Source organism: Plasmodium falciparum, assembly GCF_000002765.6.
Source record: "Plasmodium falciparum 3D7 genome assembly, chromosome: 9".
NCBI lineage: Eukaryota > Apicomplexa > Aconoidasida > Haemosporida > Plasmodiidae > Plasmodium > Plasmodium falciparum.
In genome coordinates this window covers 745001-767500 of record NC_004330.2, presented here as the reverse complement: position 1 = coordinate 767500, position 22500 = coordinate 745001, and the positions used below count along the sequence as shown (strand labels likewise).

At 19.1% G+C, this 22500-nt stretch overlaps 5 protein-coding genes and 1 non-coding gene across 6 annotated transcripts; 2 read left to right on the top strand and 4 right to left on the bottom strand.

The window, feature by feature from the left end:
- Positions 1-466: 466 nt before the first annotated feature.
- Positions 467-2653, bottom strand: PF3D7_0918600 (ATP-dependent DNA helicase Q1; the record flags this gene model as incomplete). The annotated part of the gene is made up of 1 exon (XM_001352021.1): positions 467-2653. The coding sequence occupies one exon, from the start codon at positions 2651-2653 to the stop codon at positions 467-469; it is 2187 nt and encodes a 728-aa protein (XP_001352057.1).
- A 1489-nt stretch (positions 2654-4142) lies between these two features.
- Positions 4143-6290, bottom strand: PF3D7_0918500. The gene has a single exon (XR_002966637.1). It is a non-coding gene; the product is annotated as a telomerase RNA (non-coding RNA).
- Positions 6291-7231: 941 nt separating this feature from the next.
- On the bottom strand, positions 7232-13204 carry PF3D7_0918400 (conserved Plasmodium protein, unknown function; the record flags this gene model as incomplete). Its single annotated transcript, XM_002808894.1, has 5 exons — positions 7232-7684; positions 7993-10053; positions 10214-10312; positions 10397-10973; positions 11232-13204. 5 exons carry the CDS (start codon positions 13202-13204, stop codon positions 7232-7234), a joined length of 5163 nt encoding a protein of 1720 aa, XP_002808940.1.
- Positions 13205-15078: 1874 nt separating this feature from the next.
- Positions 15079-16143, top strand: PF3D7_0918300 (eukaryotic translation initiation factor 3 subunit F, putative; the record flags this gene model as incomplete). The annotated part of the gene is made up of 2 exons (XM_001352018.1): positions 15079-15336; positions 15439-16143. The coding sequence occupies 2 exons, from the start codon at positions 15079-15081 to the stop codon at positions 16141-16143; spliced, it is 963 nt and encodes a 320-aa protein (XP_001352054.1).
- Positions 16144-17238: 1095 nt separating this feature from the next.
- PF3D7_0918200.1 (50S ribosomal protein L3, apicoplast, putative) lies at positions 17239-18823 on the top strand (the record flags this gene model as incomplete). The annotated part of the gene is made up of 5 exons (XM_002808893.1): positions 17239-17338; positions 17427-17491; positions 17585-17701; positions 17904-18274; positions 18523-18823. 5 exons carry the CDS (start codon positions 17239-17241, stop codon positions 18821-18823), a joined length of 954 nt encoding a protein of 317 aa, XP_002808939.1.
- Positions 18824-19010: 187 nt separating this feature from the next.
- Positions 19011-20328, bottom strand: PF3D7_0918100 (cytochrome b5-like heme/steroid binding protein, putative; the record flags this gene model as incomplete). The annotated part of the gene is made up of 6 exons (XM_002808892.1): positions 19011-19027; positions 19313-19417; positions 19625-19715; positions 19890-19975; positions 20062-20146; positions 20320-20328. The coding sequence occupies 6 exons, from the start codon at positions 20326-20328 to the stop codon at positions 19011-19013; spliced, it is 393 nt and encodes a 130-aa protein (XP_002808938.1).
- Between the last annotated feature and the right edge of the window lie 2172 nt (positions 20329-22500).

Below are 22500 nucleotides of genomic sequence, written 5' to 3'. Positions count from 1 at the left end.
GTGTCATGTAATTTTAAAGGATGTACAAAAAAAAAAAAAAAAAAAAACGTTAACGCATATTTTATATTTTATTTCTTATGATAAAAAAAATTACATAAATGTAATTATATATACACATGAATAATCCTTTTATTATAAAATAAGGAATAATTTTATGTACAAAAAAAAAAGAAAAGAAAAGAAGAAAAAGAAAAAGTAATAAATAATTTACACACATATTATATCATCACATATGATAAGTGTGAAGAGGCCATAAATTTTCATAATATTCAAAAAATATATATTGTTAGAATTGAATATGATATAAAAGATGTATATTATATAACACCATTTGCATATATTAATTTGAATTTTTTCCTATTAAGCCATATATTATTCATATAAATAATAATCATACATATATATATATATATATATACTTTTTTTTTTTTTTTTTTTTTTTTTATCTAATATAACATGAATTAGTTCAAATTTTCCTTGGAATTTTAAATGAAGAAAACACATGCTTCCTCTTTACATTCATAGAATTACTTTTGAATAAATTCATTTTATTTACTTTATGTTTTTCCTGATCATTTTTTGTCTTTTCATTTAATTCTTCTTCTCTTTTTTCTAATTCTTTCATTACTTCAATAATTCCTTTATCTCGAATTTGTTTAGGAATAATAGAAGATGCACTCTGAAAAGGTATATATCCTTTAATTTTTTTATTATTTAATTTATATATTCCTTCCTGTAATTTTCTATCACCATATTTATCATCATATTTTTCATCATATTTATCATCATATTTATCATCATATTTATCACCATATTTATCACCATATTTATTATAATAATTTGTGCTTCTCTTTTCACGTGGTTCTTCGCCCGAGGGGCTATAATATGTGTCATCATCATATAATTTATGTTTCCCATTGTTCGTATATAAATAATTATATTCATGTGTCTCACCCTTACTATAAAATTGCGATATATTACTTCCTTTTTTATTCTCATATAAGTTTATTACTTTTTGAATTTTAATTCTTGAACCTTTAGTGTCATAACAAAATGAGCAACAGAAATGTTCATCTGTCAAATTATCTTTATTTTGATCAGACGGATGATACATATTAGCAGTATCAAAGTTGTATTTCTCGACATGTGTTTGATTTTTATAAGTTTGTTTATTATGGTCAGAAGTATTATTTGTTTGTAAATTTTTATTTGGATACGTTTCTCCAAAATAAGACAAAATTTGAGAACGTATACATTTTTCATTTATACATAGGTTGTGAACACATTCTAAATTATAAATTTCTTTTTCATATTTTTTTTCTATATTTACATCATGCATATCTAAATGAGCAAAACTTGTTTTAATTATATATGACAATTTCTCTACATCTTCTTTTGAATAAAACAAATAACAAAAAGATATATGTCCACTTCTTCCACATCTTCCTGATTCTTGATAATAATTTTCTATACTTTTTGGTAAGTTATAATGAATAATAAATGATACATCTTTTCTATCTATACCCATACCAAATGCAATGGTAGCTACTAAAATATTGGTCTTCCCAGAAATCCATTTCTGTTGTATTCTTTTTCTTGTATTATTTGTTAATCCAGCATGATAACTTAAAGCTTGTATACCTTTTTCTCTTAAATATTTAGAAATTTCATCACATGTATTTCTTTTAAAACAATATATGATACCAATTTTTCCTTTATTTCGTTTTTCATTTATAATATCACACACACTATTTTTTTTCTCATCTTTAATTAAATCACTATAAATAATAATATATTTTAAATTTGGTCTGTTGAATGAGGTTCTAACAATATTAAGTACTTTACAATTATTATTATGATCATCATATTTGTTATTATTATGTATATTATTATTATTATTTATATTATTATTATTTATATTGTTATCACAATCTTTATTAAATATATAAAAATTTAAGTTTCTTATGATATCCTTTTCTACAAATTTCGTTGCTGTGGCAGTACAACAATATGTTCTTACATAAGGACAGATATCCAGAATCTTATTTAAATTTCTATATGATTTTCTAAAATCAGAACCCCATGTACTTATACAATGTACTTCGTCAATAGAAATAAGCGATATTTTTTTATTTATATAAAGTTCATATAATATATCTATAAAATATCCACTTGTTGCAGTTTCTGGTGTAATATATAAAACCTTCAAATTTCCCAAATCTTGACTTTTTAAAATATCTAATATTCTTTCATTTTCTTTTTTATTTAAAGAACTATTAATAGTTTCTGCTACTATTTTTTTATTTCTTAAGGATATTATTTGGTCTTGTATTAAAGAAATTAATGGACTTATTACAATACTTATACCCTCAATAATTAAAGGCAATACTTGATAAATTAAGGATTTCCCACCACCTGTTGGCATAATATTTAATACATGTTCAAACCTCTTAATCGAATTTAAACATTCTAATTGTTTTTCTCTAAAGTCAGGTATCAAAAATTGTTCTTTCAATATTAACTTAGCTTTCTCAATATCTATGGATGAATATTTTGTTTTGTAATACTCCAGTAAATTACAAGAATTCAGGTCTTCCCCTTTTTTCTTTTCACCAGAACATTTATTCAAAATTTTCATAGCATCTTCATTCATTTTTTATTTTATCAAAAATAAAAAAAAAATATATATAAAAATATACATATATATCAAAAATATTTAATATAAATACATGTATATTATTTATATGATAATGTAAACAATGACATCCTTTAAAGTGAATATTTTAAGGATATATATTACAAACGTGATATTTCTTTTCAGTATTTTTATGGATACCATAAATAGAAAAAAAATAAATACATTATATATATATATATATATATATATATATATATATATTTGGATATATAAATTTACAAAAAAATATTCAAGAATGAAAATATTTCAAGAATTTTAAAGAGTACATAAAACAATAATATACACCCAACGTAATATCACACTTACCAAAACAAATAAAATGAAGTAAAATTTATATATATAATATAATTTTATTTTAATTGTTTTTTTTTTTTTCTATTTAAAAAATAAATTATGTTTAACCTTAATATACATTTACATATTGACATCAATATATGTATGATTATATAATTTGAATTTATTAGTACACTTCCTTTATAAAATATTATATATATATATATATATATATATATGTATATAACGAAATACCAAATATTATGAACTTAAAATATTTTATAATCCTTTTAATATATTTTTTTTTTTTTTTTTCATAATTATTTTATTATTTGGAAAATTTGAACATATCTACCTTTTACATAATATAAATAGAATATAAAAAAATTAATTAAAAAATAAAATAAAATCAAAATAATACATATATATATATATTTATTTATTTAACAGAATATGCTTTATTATTTATAATTTGTATAATTTATAAAAAATTAGTTTCATTATGTAAAAGTTTTTTCATCTTGTTCTTTGATCAAACATATATACAAGATTGACGTATAAAAAAAAAAAAAAAAAATTTACATATATATAAATATAAATAAAGGCTAACATTAGTAATTTTTACATACAAATTAACACACATATAGAAAAGAGAAAAATAATACATATATATATATATATATATATTTTTTTTTTTTGATTTATAAAATCATATTATTTATCTCCATATATTTACAAATTAATATCCACATTCTGTTCATTATTTTTTCTCCATTATTCATAGCTAGATAAAATGTTAAAAAAACCTGTAGTGAAGTTAATCCTTTTATATATCATGCAATAATAGAGATACATAAAAGGCATATAACGAAATTGTTTAATGAAAAAAAAGAAAAAAAGATTAAAAAATATATATACACATATTTATTTATTCATGTCCTATATATATATATATATATATATATATATATATGTATGTATGTATGTATGTATGTATGTATGTATGTATGTATGTATGTATGTATGTATGTATGTATGTATGTATGTATGTATATTTTTTTTTTTTTTTTTTTTTTTTCTCCTTACTTGTACACTTAGGAAGTAATATACTTCATAACATTTATAGACGTCAAAAAGTAATATAATAAATTAGTACTTGATTTTTTTGGAATAAACAAAATAATTAATACAATGTTATATATTCCTCATAAATAAGTAATAATTTTAATTATATATATATTTCTAAGATCATCGTATAAGAAATCACTAAGTATAAACACTCACATATATATATATATATATATATATATGTTGAGCCCTGAAATACCATAGTTCATTTAAAATGTGCTAACTATTATAAAAGAAAAAACATATTTTCATAATTTCTTTTTTTAGGCAGATCGAATTTCGATATCATTTCAGAAAATATAAATATTTTTGAAATGTATCTTCGCCAGTTTTTGTCTATCGTATTCATGTATGTAATGAAACAACCTGTTATTGTATTCACGCCGAGTTAACAGCTCCATGAATGAAAACATTTTTCTCAAGAAGTTATATAAATATATACATATATATATATATATATATATAACTACTTGGGAAAAAATGCCGACAGATTCCGACCATATTTATAAAGAAAATTAAATTTTCTTTCTTACTTCGAAATGATATATATATATATATATATATATCATTTCTCCGTGTGTGTATATCTATTTTTTTTTTTTTTTTTTTTTTTCCTCCTTAATATTTTAATAATTTCCCCTTTTTAATATTTTACCCTCTTCCTTTATATTATAATTATGAGAATATAAATACTATCCTTCCTTCATTTCCCCCTTTTCTTTTTGGATGTAGGCATTCATAAATGAATGTTGTAGTGGAAAAGAAAAAAAAGAAACGAGAAAGTATTAATACATATATCTCACAACTATAATAATAAAAAAAAAAATAATAAAACATCAAAAAGAAAAAGTATAAAATAATTAAAAAGAAAAAAAAAAAAAAAAAAAAAAAATAGTAATATAACATTATCTCCTGGTCGACTTGAGAGATATTAATAGCGCAACATTTGGTTATCTGATTGAAGTATAAGGATCTTTTTGATTTCTTGAAAAAAAAAAAAAAACGAAAAACAAAAAAAAAAAAAAAAGGAAAGAAAAAAAAAAAAAAAAAAAAAAAAAAAGATACAAAAAAAAAAAGAAGAATTCTCCTTGCCCCTATACTTTTTCTCCTCTTTTTTTTTTTTTTTTCTTTCCTTTTTTATGTTTTTTGTTTTTCATTTTTTTCTTTTTACAATTACAAAAAGACAATGAGCTTTATTTGTAAAAAAAAATATACGCTTTTATTTACTTCCGCTCTAATCCTATATACAACCTCATGTTCATGATTATTTACTATGAAAAAAAAGAAAGAATCAAACCATATGCTATTGTTTTTTTTCCTTTCTTTTTTTTCATTATAGCAATAATTCAGGTACTTATGAGCAAAAAATCAGCTACTTTATGGGTTCAGGGTGAGAATTTCTTCCCATGCTTTCTAAGGATTTCGATGATCATTTTTTCTTTTTTCTTTTTCTTTCTTATATTTTTTTTTTTTTTTTTTTTCCTCCACTTTTTTTCAAACACTCCAAAATAAGAATGTTTGGGAAAAAATGGGGAAAAGAAAAAAAAAAAAAAAAAAAAGAAATAAAATGAAATAAGAAAAATAGAACTACATCCTTGTATAAAAACAAAAAGAAAAAGAAATAAAGAAAAAAAAAAAGAAAAAAATTAGCATGTAAATTTATAAACATCAAAAGTGTACCTGTGAGAAATAGAATAAGCAACATATATAAAAAAAAAAAATATATATATATATATATATATATATGTATGTATAAGAGAATTAAAATTAAATGGGATGGCGATAAATAAGATGCAATATATAATATATATGAACAGTAAAAATCGGTTACAAATAAAGTTAGTACAAACAAAATAATGTAATATTAAATAAAAATACTAATGAAAAGAATTAAAAGTTAAATAAATAAAAAAAAAAAAAAATAAGTATAAAAAATGCAATCCCTGTGTAAAAAATTAAAATATATTTAAGATATATGAAAAAAGAATAAAATATATATATACATATATATATTAATACATTCCAATAATTTTGTATTATGAACTTTCAAATTTAAAGAATCAGCATACACATAAATATTAGTCATATGTCAAATTAAAAAGTTATAATATAAAATAAAATTTAAAAAAAAAAAAAAAAAAAAAAAAAATGTATTTACTTATATGTGTATATTAAAATACTATTAATAGCTTCATTTAGAAAAATTACTTATTTGTTTTATCTTTATATATATATATATATATATATATATATATATATATACTATTTATATAAAGGAAATATTCTATTATATATTTTTTTTTATTCAATATTTTATTAAGGTTTGGTTATTTATGGGGCTAAATTTGATTAAAATTAGTCTCAATTTAATAATATAGCTGTATTTCGATTACATGCATATTAGTATAAATAAGTATTTATAAGAAATGCTTTTTATATATTTCTTTCATATATCCTAAAGATTTTCAATAGTTCATATATATACAAAGTTTCTTTATTTATTTATTCTAATTATTTAATTATATTTTAAAAAAAAAAAAAAAAAAAAAAAATATTCTCTTTGGTGTGTATGATTATTATATTTATTTTATCTTACTATATATTAATATATATATATATATATATATATAAATAATGTAATATTTCTTTTTAATTGTGAAAATCTTCATAACCTAACAATATTGTATAGCAATATGTTGAAATCGTTGTATATATGCACATTTTATATATGCTTCTTTTTTCTTTGGAATAATAAACATTTACTATATTGTACTTAAGATCTTATCGTAAGTATAGAAAAAACAACTTGAAAATACATATATAAATATCAAAAAAAAAATAATAATAATAATAAATAAATAAATAATATAATGTATGTTATCTTATATTTAAAATAATATTTTAGCTTCATGTTTTTATCTTATAATTTTTAATTATATATAAATATATATATTCATTTGCAAAAATGACTCATATATAATATATATATATATATATATATATATATATATATGTAATATTTCTTTTTAATTGTGAAGAGCTTCGTAAGATATGTACGTGCTGTCTTTATTCCCTTCCTTTATATTATACACATTATTTGGATCCAATCATCCCTTTTCTTACTTTTTTGTTTTAAAAGGCTTTGACCCTTTGTACTTGGAAGAATTTCAATTTAACAAATAAATAAACAAAATAAGAAAGTAAAAGAAAAGTGAATCCAATGAGTATAATAAAATTAACAAAAGCTATAAATGATATATCATTAAATGAATCTCCTTGGAAAATTTTTAAGAGAAATATGGGTATATATTTTATATAATTCTGGTAAAAAGGTATGATATGCTCGTTTCTGGAAAACGATTCCACATAATCAATATATGTGAAACGTGCGAAATAAGAAAAAAATCCATTATTCAAAGCTGATGTTGAATCACTTAATTGATTTAGAAATATGTTAAATACTTCTATAGGTGTAGGCTCATTAGGATTATTTCTTTGGTTAATTATTACTGTTGCCTTTATAGCGTTTTTCAATTTTTTTATGGGTTTGACGTGAACTCTTAATTTTAAGTCGTGTTTAGTAATCTGACAAGCATAGAAATGAACAAAACATAAAATGATTTATTATTTTTAAAAATTGTGTATGTATATGTAGATCATATAAAAAAATATATATCACATATATATTACATATATATTACATATATATCGCATATGTATCACATATATATCGCATATGTATCACATATATATCACATATATATCACATATATATCACATATATATCACATATATATCACATATATATCACATATATATCGCATATGTATCACATATATATCACATATATATCACATATATATATATATATATATATATATATGTGCCATTACGTCATTTATTGCTTCCTTTATGTAGTCTGACATGGACCCAAAAACATTTGAATAAAACCTCTCCTTTTTGGAAGCGTCATCTTCGTCATTTGAGAAATGATTATGAAAATTATTAAAAATATATAACCCTATTTTAATTCCCTTTAATGGATGTAAACAATTATTTAATATTCTTACGTAGGGATAAGGACATAAACAAATATACCTATTTTTGGCTAGTACACATTTTCCTGGGCTTTCGCATGTATTGTTAGGATCTAATACACATTCGTTATTTTGCTCACATATAGAACTCATTGGATTTCTTGAATACCCCTTAATACAAACACATTCTCCATTTATACATTCTTCATTTAAATAACAAAATTTTTTTGTCTTCTCACAAAATGGATATAAACAATTTGCATTTTTTTGTTTGGATAGAATATCACAGAAGCATAATAATATTCCTTTATGTTCAAAGGAATGATTATTTGTACAATGTGTTTTTTCATCATAGATTTTTGTTATAGTATTATACGTTACATATTTTTCATCATATCTTTTTATAAAAGCGCCTGATATAGTAATATGTGAATTTTTTTTTATATTATCATAGTCTTGAAAACTATAAGCAATAATATTAATAGGTGTATATGGATTACCTAAAATAAAATATTCATTTAATATTTCTTCTTTTATATCATATTCATTATTTTTAGAGTAATCTAATATATCAACTCTTTTACTAAGGGGTAAAAGTAATAACAAATTATGTTTGCTGATGTTGACCATAGTACCACTTATCTTAGCTGTAATTACTAGATTAGTTGTTTTATCACCAGACGATATAAAGTGGGCAAAAGCATAATTAATACATATTTGTGCATTTTTTTTATAGAAATTTCTATTTTTTAACATATTATTTAGTACTAAAGGTATATCATACTCATCACAATATTTTTGTGGCTTAATAAAAACTAACGGACTGATCACATAAAATATGAATTGTGGATAAGGAGATAATAAATATAAATATGTTAATATAATTCTTGATTTATGAAAGAGACATAAACGGTTTTTATCAAACTTCATATCTTTACATATATCAATTAATTTTTCATATTGAAATTTTTTGGTTTTATAAGATATATCTAAAGGATCATTAAAAAAATTATAATTTAACATTTTTTCATATAAATCTTTATTTCTTTTTTTAATTTTATTCATAAAATTATATCTTATTTGTAAATATTGACTAACAACAAAATCACCCTTTGATTTATTGATCATATTTCGATTACATAAGCATGTTTCCTTTTTCAAATCAAAATATTTGATTAATTCTTCATTATTATTTATATTACTTTTTTCATAATTTGTATCCAAAAGATTGATTTTATATTCCTTTAAATGATTTAAATTGGATCCTTTGAAAGAATTCAATATAGAGGATTTGTGTAAATTATATTTTTCATATAAATTATATTTATTAAATAAAAGAATACATTCAGGTTCATATTGTTCAAATGCATATAATTTGCTGTTCCAAAAGGTATAATATTTTGTTATATTATGATTATAATTTTTTATAAAAATGTTTTTGAATATTCTATATACATATATTCTTTTCATATCTTTATGTAATTCTCCAACAATAAAAACAACAGATGCCATAAAGGATATTAAAATTATTCCAAGCGTATATTCACTTGATTGTCTTATAGTAACATGCAAATCTCCATAATATTTGTTATCAAATTTTTTTATAAATGAAAGAGCATAATCATTTTTATTACAATTACCTGTACATTTATATTGTATATAATAGTTATCATCATCATAAGTAATGTAATTAATATTATCGTATTTATATGATGTTATAAATTTATCTGTATGAACATTATTCTTCTTTATATATATGATTGATTTGTCTTCTTTCTCCATGTCAATTCTTGTACATAAGGTACCAACTTTATCTCCCGACAGGTATGCCAAAATTATAGCATGGAAAATATTAAGGTGTCTCAATTCATGAATTAATTGAATGTACACAGAATTTTCTTTATCAAGGCAAAACATCTAAAATGGAAAATAAGTATATATATGTGTGTGTGTGTGTGGAGGGATCACACTGTGTAATTTTAAGTGTGAATGGACATGTATATGTAAAGGAATATACGAATATATATATGTATATATGTATATATATATATATATATTTATTTATTAATTTTTGTACATCATTTCCAAAGTATAATATTATGATGAGATATTTTATCAAATACTTGTCTTCATTGAAGGGAATAAGATTATTCATTTCTTGAAGAGTTAACTTTATCTGATTTTTAGGATGAAAGATTATTTATTTAATATATGCTCATATATATATATATATATATATTATATATATTTTTTTTTTTACCAATTCTTTCAAAATGATTTGACTTTCTTTAAATAAGTCGCTTAAGTCTGCATATTCATAAAAATATTCATGAAGATCGAGAAGATTGGTTAGAAAGCTATAAAGTTGATAATTATAACAATTAAAATTATATAACATATCATAATGTGATCTAAGTATTGCAATTTTTAACAACTTTGATATATGTTTCCCACCACAATCAAATAAGGCTTTAAAGAGTTTGGATAAAATAGATTCGAATTTTATATAGTTAGTAGATGGAATAATAAATATATCAAATATATCCATTCTTTCAATTTTTTTTTGATCTTTAATTTTGTTCATGTCTTTTTTAGTAATTTTCTTAAAATATGTTGTATAATCATATAACTCTTCATTTGTAAATGTACTTAACATATTTAAAAGAACAGAATCAAAATTAATATTTTTGTGTAACGAGTAATTTTTTAATGGATTATATCTGGCGAATATTATATATTTAAAAATATTTTTCGTTAGATAAAGTAAATATATATTGGATATTATTTTATTTTCTATCGAAATAGCATCATAACTTTTTTTGGTATAATAAGTGCTCCTACACGAAAAAAATAAAAAAAAATAATAAAATTATAATATGCCATATAAAATTATGTGAACACATTTAATTAAAAATTAAATAATCCATCTATAAACACACACACAAATATATTTGTATATATATATATATATATATATATATATATATATATATTATATAAAAAGACATTCTTTTCTGTAGAGAAATAAATTGCAACACATAATATTTTACTTTATTTATTATATATATATATATGTATATATATTTTTTTATTACTCTTTTATGTAGGAAAAAATTTTGTTCATTGTCTTGACATACAATATTTTACTCTCACGTATCCATCCAATCAAATTGTCCTTCATAAAGAAATGAGTATATAAAGTAAAATAATTTTGAGAAACAAGATAAAAGAAAGGGATTGATAATTTCATAGGGTCGTCCATTCCTACAATATAATCTATTAGAAAGAATAATATTTGTTGTTCATAATAAAAAACTTTAATTAAAAATACTTTATTATCTTGAAAATCAGATATATATTTATTTTTTATTTGTTCATATGATTTTCTTAAATTATAATTATAAATATAAGTAATAAGTGGATCGGCAATAGATATAATATCAGAACAAAATATTAAATGGTTCATATATTTTATTTCATCATTAGCTATTATTATATATACATTATTATTTCTTAAATATTCTTTATTGTTTATATCGAAAGTTATATTGAGAAAATCATTTAACTTTTTTTTTTTATAAGTATCATGAAAAGAAAAATATTTTAAATCAGCATATGTTCCATTATACTTATCAATATGAGATAAAATATTAACGTTTGTAAAAGAATTTGTAAAAAGAATATTTGTCCACACTTTAGGGTTATTATTGAAATCATCTTTAAATATTTTACATTCATTTTCTTTATATATTATATTTTTTAAATTTTCGAATATTCTTTTTTCGTTTCCCTTATTATGACTATTATTATGATTATTATTATTATCATTATTATTATCATTATTATTATCATTATTATCATTGTTATCATTTTTATGTTCCTTTCTTTCATCTTCTTTATTTTCTTCCATAACCTTTAGGTTCATAAAAAACCGGTCAACCATTTTTATAGGACTATTGTTGTATATGTCCGAATTCCCACTCATATTAGGGTTGGCAATTTTATCTTTACCAATTTCATCATATGCATAATGTATTCTATTTTCTTTCAAGAATTTTTTTAGTATTGAATTTTCGTAATAGTAAAAAGGTAAATTCTCTTTAGAGTTATCTTCCTGATGATAGGAAATATTTCCTCCACATTTATGATGGCCTTGAAAGTTATTATTTCCTTGACAATTATTATAATATAAATGAATATCATCATAGTTTGTATAACTATTATTAGGTTCAGATTCAACTTTTGAAATAATTTTATTTCTATCTGACCATTTATCTTTTGATAATCCATTTCGCACATCTCCAAAAGTTGTAGCAGCTAACCCCAAACTATTACGATAAATTCGTTTATTATATTTGTCCATATCTTTATGATCCTTATTATAATTATAAGAATCCAAATGACCCTTGTTTTTATTATATTTTTTTTTTTTTTTTTTGTCCACATCTGCTTTTATCATATTAATTACTACAGGAATATTCCAAACGACATCCGAATCGTTGGAATATTCTTCTGAATTATTATGATATAAATCAATAATTTTTTTATAATAATTTTTATATTCATATTCATTGGACTTATTATATATAAATGTATATCCATATATACTAAGAAGATTCATTTCATCAAGGAATAAACAATTAATACAAGAACCTATAGCTAACGAAGGTGTTATATTCATTTCAATAAATGATTCCTTATTTTTTTTATATGTCATATAAAAATGATCATCGAATTTAAATGTAGAATTAAAAGAAAAGCTAAATGTATTTTGAGGATCACAATCGTTATCATGAGTATAATATATCAAATCATTATATTCTTTTTTTACACATATTAATCTATTATTTTTTTCAGAAGTATGTACTAAATATTCATAATCCTTGTCCATGTATATAGACACACTAGTATTCAACGACGAATTATTATTATTATTATTATAATTATTATAATTATAAGACGTGTTATTTCTTTTTTCATTTTTCTTATCATTTATCTTGTAATATTTTATATTATTATTATTACATGATGTTATTATAAAAAGGAAAAGAAAAAAATATATACACATATATAAATATGACATATTTTTAAACCCAACAACATTATAAAGAAAAAAAAAAAAAAAAAAAAATAAATAAATAACAAATAATAAATAAATAAAATAAACAAAATAAAATAAATATATTAAAATTATAATTTACATATTTGAACTGAAGAAATATATATATATATATATATATATATATTGTTTTGTTTCACCGAATGGAAAAGATGACATATTTTATTTATCATATATCAAAAATGTGATAAAATATTTTTTACCTTTTAATCTATATATATATATTATATATATATTATATACATTTATTTATTTATTTTATTTTTTTTTTTAGTAGACAAATTATTTAATACATTATATGAGTGACTGGAGGAAAAGTTAACCAAAAAAAAAAAAAAAAAAAAAAAATATACATTACAGATAAAATATTATATTATTTTATTTTAATTTATTTTGTTTAAAATAATAATTTTTTTTTTTTTTTTTTTTTTTCAAGTTCATTTTCTTTATTCTTATTGTAAAAATACGATAGTAGAATAATTCCTACATTTGATGGATCATTATAAAATACCCTAAATTATATATCAGTCTTTTATTTTTTCATTATATAAAGATAAAATAAAATTTAATATATGTAATAAACATATATCTTATAATTTATAAAAAAAAATTAATATTTCATAAGCATTTTAAATTAATATGCTTTATTATATATAAACATATAAATGCAAGCATATAAGGAATGGTAAATTCTACAGTAGTTTATACTCGAAGGAGGAAAATATAAAAAAAAAAAAAAAAAAAAAAAAAAAAAAATTTCATCCTCCTTTATTAAATATTATAAAATAAAAAAGGGATTTTACATTTTTAATAATAAGGAAAATGCATATATATTTAAATATTAGAGAAAACAAATAGACTTTTTTTTTCTTTTTTTTTTTTTTCTTTTTTTTTTTTTTGGGGTTTATAATTTATAAAAAGTAATATAAAATATGTATTGCCACAGAGTTATGCTCTTTTTAAAGTATGTAATAATAAAAGGCATAAAAAAAAAAGAAAAATATTATATATAATATATATAAATATATATTATTATACATATAATTAATATATTATAAAAATTTATATATAATTTATCTATCTATAAATATATATATATATATATATTTATATATATTAATATTATTATTGTGCTTAACATTAAAATTGAATTATATATATATATATATATATATATATATATATATTTTTATTAAATATAAAATTTTATTATACAGAAAAAATTTTATATAATAATAAATAAACGTATATATTTTTAATATATTATTTTGCTAATATTTTTATGAATATACTCCATTTGTGAATAATATATATATTATAATATAATTATATATATTTATATACTTAATTTTTTTTTTTCTTTTAATAAAGAAATATTTTATTTATAATATATATAATATATATGTATTTATTACCATTTTATTATATGATTTATTGTTTCGTAAATAATATATATGTTATGGGGATAATATTAAAATTTCATTAATTTAGGGACATAAATAAATAGAACAGTTATATTATATATATATATATATATATATATATATATATATATATATATAATTAAAAAAACGGATGTTTTTATTTAGAAATTTTTTTTTTTTTTTTTTTGAATAATATATAAGGAGAAAAAAATAATATAATATAATAAATTATTTATTATATTAATATATATATATATATTAATTTTATATATGTTTATAAGAAAAATATAGAAATATAAAGATATTACAAAAAGAATAAAATCCATATATGTAAATAATTAATTGGAAATTGTGAAATATATATATCTATATTTATTATTTTTTTAAACTTTTTTAAAAATGAGTATTAATCGATATAATTATAAAACAATGAATAGTTTATTGAAGGATAAAATCCCTCAACATTTTGACATCTTACCTCATACGACGATAAAATGTATTATTCATCCTTCTGTTATTTTTACCATTTTAGATGCATATTTAAGAAGAGATGAAGATCAAACGCATGTGATAGGAACATTAATGGGTTCAGTGATTGATACGAACCTGGTTGAAATTTCGGATTGTTTTGTCGATAAGCATTCATTAAATGAAGGAGTAAGAAAAAAAAAAAAAATAATAAATAAATAAATAAAAATATATATATATATATATATATATATAATTGATTTATTTTTGAACTTTTATTTTTGTTTGTAGGGTTTTTTACAAATAATTAAAGATCACCATGAAACGATGTATGAGTTGAAACAAAAAATACGTCCAAGAGATCAAGTTGTTGGATGGTTTTGTTCAGGTTCTGAATTATCTGAACTTTCATGTGCTGTACATGGATGGTTCAAAGAACACAATTCTATATCAAAATTTTATCCACATACCCCTTTGAATGAACCTATACATTTATTAGTTGATGCTAGTTTAGAAAGTGGTTTTTTAAATATTAAAGCATATGTTCAATTACCCATATCCTTAGTGAAGGATTATTTTGTACATTTCCATGAAATACAAACAGAATTATTACCATGTAATGTTGAAAGAGCTGATGTTTCATTAGTTAAAGGAAATATACATGCACATAAGGATAACCATACAAATAATTTAGAACATAATCATAATAATAACCAAATAGATATGAATGAATTATCATTAAAAAAGTTATTAATTATGTTAAAACAATGTAAATCATATGTTCAAGATGTTATTGATCAAAAAAAAAAAGGAAATATTAGTGTTGGAAGATATTTACATAAAGTATTATCTAACGATACTTTCTTAACCTTAGAAAAGTTTGATTCAATTAACGAAAGTGTTTTACAAGATAATCTAATGATTTCCTACTTATCAAATTTGGCAAATTTACAATTCTTAATTGCGGAAAAGTTGAACTCATCATCTTTACAATGATCAATATTTATATGGACTACAAACATATATATATATATATATATATATATATATATTTATATATTTATATATTTATATTTATATATTCATATATTTATATATTTATATTTATTTATTTTTTAATTTTTTTTTTTTTTTACTTTTTTATTTTTTCAAATTAAAATGTATATTTTAAAAATGATTAATTTTCCAAACAGAAAATGTTTTTTAAAAAACTAATTAATTTTTTTCAATTTGGTTATAAGTTTCATTTTTTTTTTTTTTTTTTAATTATATATTATTATTATCACGTTAATAATATAATATATATATATATATATATATATATATATATAAGGCATATAAATATAACCTTATAATTACAATTATATAATAATTAAAAAATATTTATATTTGGAAATTATTTTATTTTTATAATGTAAAAGAAAAAAAGGGTTCGGAAGAAAATAAAATGATACACATTATATTAATATGGTCCTTTTGTGTATAATTTATAAAATCATATATATATATATATATATATATATATATTTAAAATAGAACAAAATGAATATCTTATTTTTTTATTTATTTATTTATTTTTTTTTTTTTTTTTCCCATAACGATAATTGATTATTCTTAGGATTATTTTGAGATTTATATTTTTGTGGCCAAAAAAAAAATACATATATAAATTTTAATTTTATTGCAATTTTATATGGCTTAAATTATATATAAGAATATTATAAATATAAATAAATATTTATATATATATATATATATATATATACATTATGTGATGCAAGAGTTATATATAAGGATGTCACACATAAATATTAACACTAATGATATATACATAATATTATAACATTGACATTTTTATTATATATATATATCTTCCTTTTATATTGAAAAATATAAATATCTTTTAATATGTGTATATATAGTATTTAACAACGAAGAAGTATATTCATTTTTTAATATCAAAAAGGATATATATATATATTATGTGTTAACCTTTTTTTTTTTTTTTTTTTTTTTATAAAATTATTTATGTTATTCTGAACAAAAAAAGAAGAAGAAAAAAAAAAAAAACATATAGAATGACACCAAATAATGCCTTTATTCTTTCTTTATTCATTTTTAATTTACTTGATACTTTTTCAATGTATACGTAATTACAAACATTTAAGTACATTACAATTATCCAATAGAGGTAAAAATAAAAATTTAACGTATACAAATAGGTAAATATATATATATATATTTATTTATTTATAATGAAATATGTTCTTATTTTATAGGATTGGTTGGTAACCATGTAGGTAGTAATTTGAGTTATGCCTGTTGGCTTGGAAAATTAAAGAATGTACGTTTTAAATATTATTATGCATATAAATAATATATATATATATATATATATATATTCATTCATCCATATTATATTTTTAATAACTTTTAGATTAATAACAGGAAAACATTTGAAATAAATATGATAAAAAAATTTATTAATGCTCGGGATCCTTTTGAACCTCAAGACCACTTGAAAGATATCCCATATAAGGATGAATTGGATAAGGTTAAAAAGAAAGAAGAAAAAGAAAATATATACTACATCATCGTGGGATATATACCAATAAATTATTATATATATATATATATATATATATATATATATATATATATATATATATATATGTTGATGGATTAATATTTATATTTACATATAAATCTATCTTTTTTATTTTATTTTATTTTTTTTTTTTTTGTACACCTTTTAGATTCAAATACGAGGGAGAAAAATAGAAATGAAGTCCATATTTTCACCACAAGGAGATTTAATACCTGCTACATTAATTGAAATAATGCCGAACGTTATTTATCGATTTTTAGATTTCGGTAAAGTAGGTATAGCATATGGAAAACCATTAGATGAGAGTCGATGGATTTTAAAACCAGAAATAGGTCAGATAGCTAAAGTTGGCTGTAATTTAAAAAATACATGTAGCTTGACATTAACCCCTCCACAAAATTTTGTATTAGGCCAAATTATTGATGTTTCTTATTTATATAATTATAAATATGTAAATGTACGAGGTTTATCTAAAGGAAAGGGTTTCTGTGGTGTTATAAAAAGATGGGGATTCAAGAGGTATACATATATATATATATATTTAAATATATGTATATATTGAAGAGTTAATTTTTTTTATTTATTTATTACGATTAATACAAAATTAAAAAAAAAAAAAAAAAGTTAATTCATATTACACATAAATATATTTGTATATATATATATATATTATTCTATAACCTACCATTGTACTATTTTTTTTTTTTTTTTTTTTTCATATATATTATAATTTAATTAATTTTTTTTTTTTTTGTTCACCCCTTTAGAGGTCCTATGTCTCATGGAAGTTCCCATCATAGAAAACCAGGGTCCATTGGTGCTTCTACCCATATAGGACGAGTTTTAAAAGGAAAGAAAATGCCAGGAAAACATGGAAATAAATATAGGACTATGATTAATTTGAAATTGCTAGGATTAAATTTAGAAAGAAATGAAATTCTAGTAAGTGGCTGTATTCCAGGTAATAGAAATTCTTATGTCACCGTAACAGCAACGAGGGATAACAAAGTTAATAAATATAAATATATATTGGATATGTTATATAAACAAGAGAAAAATGTCAAATAAAATTGGTTTCTTCCTTCCTTCCCTCCCTCTTTTTTTTTTTTTTTTTTTTCTTTTGTTTTTGTTAATCCGGAATCTATTTACATATATATATATATATATATATATGTATATGTTTTCTTTTAATTTCATTTCTGTTCTTTTTTTTTTTTTTTTTTTTTCTGTACCGTTCCTTTTATATTCTTCATTTTTATACTTCCACATATCCTACAATGGAACAAAATAAATCGCGTATAAAATGTAGAAATATAAAAGTGTATTATTACAGGGAGTAAAATATATTACATCAAATACATAAAATAATATTTAACAAAATAGACAATTTTTTCATTTAAATGTATTTCTTTTTTTTTTTTTTTGTTAATTCATAATTTGTGTTTATATATATATATATATATGTACATATATATTATCTCGTTTTTCATTATAAATATTTTCATGCATGATAACTTTTTCGTTTTACATATGTAATATAAAACATTTAATTCTTACCAATAAATGAATGTTTTAAAATTTCTTCGATATTTACCCATGGATGCATCTTTTTAACATATTTGGTGATATCTTTTCCGGATTTACCTAACAAAATTCTTTTTCCTGTACATAAAATAAATAGAAAATAAAATGAATATGTGTATATATATATTTTTGTTTTCTTCTTCTTTCAGTTGTAATATTAAAAATATATATTCTTTTTTCTTTCTTTCTACATATATATATATATATATATTTATTTATTTATTTATTTATCATGATACGTGTTACTTTGAACACGTGCGAAAATTTTTCATATTAATTTTATACCTCCTGGATGATATTTAAGATAGTGCGTAACTTCATATACCTTGTTTTCATAAATTACCCAAGCATCATCTTTTTTATTATGTTTAGCTACCTGTACATGTAAATAAAAAAATATAACACAATACGTGGATATATATGTACTATATATACTGTTCAAATATATATATATATATATATATATATATACATATCTATAATTTTTGTGTTATTTGTTCCATTGAATTTCGTTCCCTATATGTGGTAACATAAAATTTATTTGGCATACCTCTTCTTTTGTTATGGGTTTATCACTTTTTATAATACTATTTTTAAAATCTTCAGAAGCATTAATATACCCTAATTGATTAGGTTCTAAAAAAAAAAAAAAGAAAAAAAAGAAAACAAAATTTATAATAAAGTAAATGAACACATTTTAAAACGTTATAAATAGGACATACCATTAGGTGTTCTTCGTTCAGTTCTTGAAGATTTCTCACTCTTTTCATTTTGCGCACTAAATACATTCAGCTTGTTCTTATCATTCTGAGTAGAGTTAAGAAAAAAGAAATAAACAATAAGGTATAATAAGATACAAAAAAATATATAATGATTTATATTATATAGTTAAGGGAAAAAAAAAAAAAAAAAAAAAAAGGAACACACATACAAAAGGTTTTGAATATATTATATTTAATAAGTTATAATTTTTATCTTACTTCTTTCATCTTTTTATATGTATATTTAAATACATATAATAATTCATATATACATATATATATATATATTTTTTTTTTTTAATGGTATTTAAATGGTATGATATTCATCATATAACATATTATATATTTTTACTTACCACAAGAACAAAAAAAAAAAAAATAATATAAAATATACATTTTGTTATAGTACAATTTAAAAATAATAGGGATGATCCGTTGGAATGTAATAATTATTCTTAGATATATAGATAGGTTGTGCAATATAGTGCCCAAAATGTTGATTATATGTACATATTATATATATATATATATATATAATATATATATATATATTGTACATATGTAACCTTTTAAAATCTTATAAGTATACCTTCAACTTTTTAAAAATTTAAATATAAATTTATAAAAATAAAATAAAATAATAAAAAAAATATATATTATATAATTAATAACTTAAAATACGGAAAAGTAAAAAAAATAAAGAAAAAAAAACAACGTTATATTTATTTTTTTTTTTCTATAATTGTATATACATAATCAAAAAGCAAAATAAAAAAACAATCTTGTACAATATATATATATATGTATATAAATACAAATAGAGATTAGTTCAATAACGAAATATAGATGAATGCAACTTTAATTCTTTTTAATATATAAAAAAAATATAGATAATACATATATATATATATATATATATATATATATATATATACATATATTTATATATATTCTTAGACTTATTCAATATTTGCTGAACAATTTATGTTCATTGCTCCAAAAAAAAAAAAAAAAAAAAAAAAAAAAAAATATTAACTCACTAAAAGGCTTTAAAAAATATATATTAAAACGTATTTTTACAAATTAATGATAGATCAATGTAAGGGAAGCCCAAAGAAATATTATATAAATATGTATAATAATATATATATATATATATATATATATATATATATATTATATATACTATATATATTATTTCAGAATTGCCTTATGCTTATTGAAATATTAATAGATATAATTCCGTTATAAGCTTAATTTAAATATTCATAGAATTAAAAAAATATATAAAAAGAAACAACATACGATATATTATTTCATACCATTTTTACTAATTCTATAGATTATATATTTCTAGTTATACAAATATACTTTTGTACGAAGAAATATATATATATATATAATATATGTGTAATATAAAATTATTGGTATGTTTTAAAATATATTTATATATAGTCTTATGATCACAAGTAAAATAAAATATATGGTATGACAAAAAATGATAAGAAAATAGATATGTATGCTATTTTTTTTTTTATCAAAAAATGTTTAAAAATATATTTATATATATATATATATAACAATATGTATGCATACTATTTTCTTTTTTTGTCTATAAAATGAACAGAAAAAAAAAAAAAAAAAAATATATATATATATATACATTTTTAAGGTTTAAAAAATATAATTCTTTTTCATTTTATCATATTTAATTAAATATGTTAATATATTCTAAATATGTATATATTTATATATAAACATATATATATATATATATTTCTTAATATACCAATTTTATGGTATTCATTATATATCTTAGTGCACTATTATTGCCTTATAACAATACTTTTCTTTCTTTTGGAAAAATAACATGTTTATATTTATTTGTAGTTTATATATATATATTATAATATTTATAAAAAAAAGAAAAAAAAATACACATATATATATATATATATATATATATATATATATAATATCTATAATAGAATCTTTTTTATAATTATTTCATTTCATTACATATCATATATTTTAATATTTTTTTTTTTTTTTTTTTTTGTATACATGTTCCCTTAATAATAATTTTACTTAAATGCTCAATTATACTTAATAAGAATATATATATATTTTATATATAATATATATATTATTTTATATATACATACATAAATAAAAAAATTCTTTTAGGATAAAAATTTCCTATTTTAATATATGCATATAAATATTACACTTAAAAAATAATTCTTGTTATTGATTTAACAAAAATATTCAATAGAAAACTTTTGTGCGTTTGGGGCATTTATGTGTGTGAAATAAAATATTAAAGGATTAAAAAATTTACAAAAAAACAAGGAAATAATAAATATATAAAAAAGTAAAAATAATAAAAAGGATTAAAAG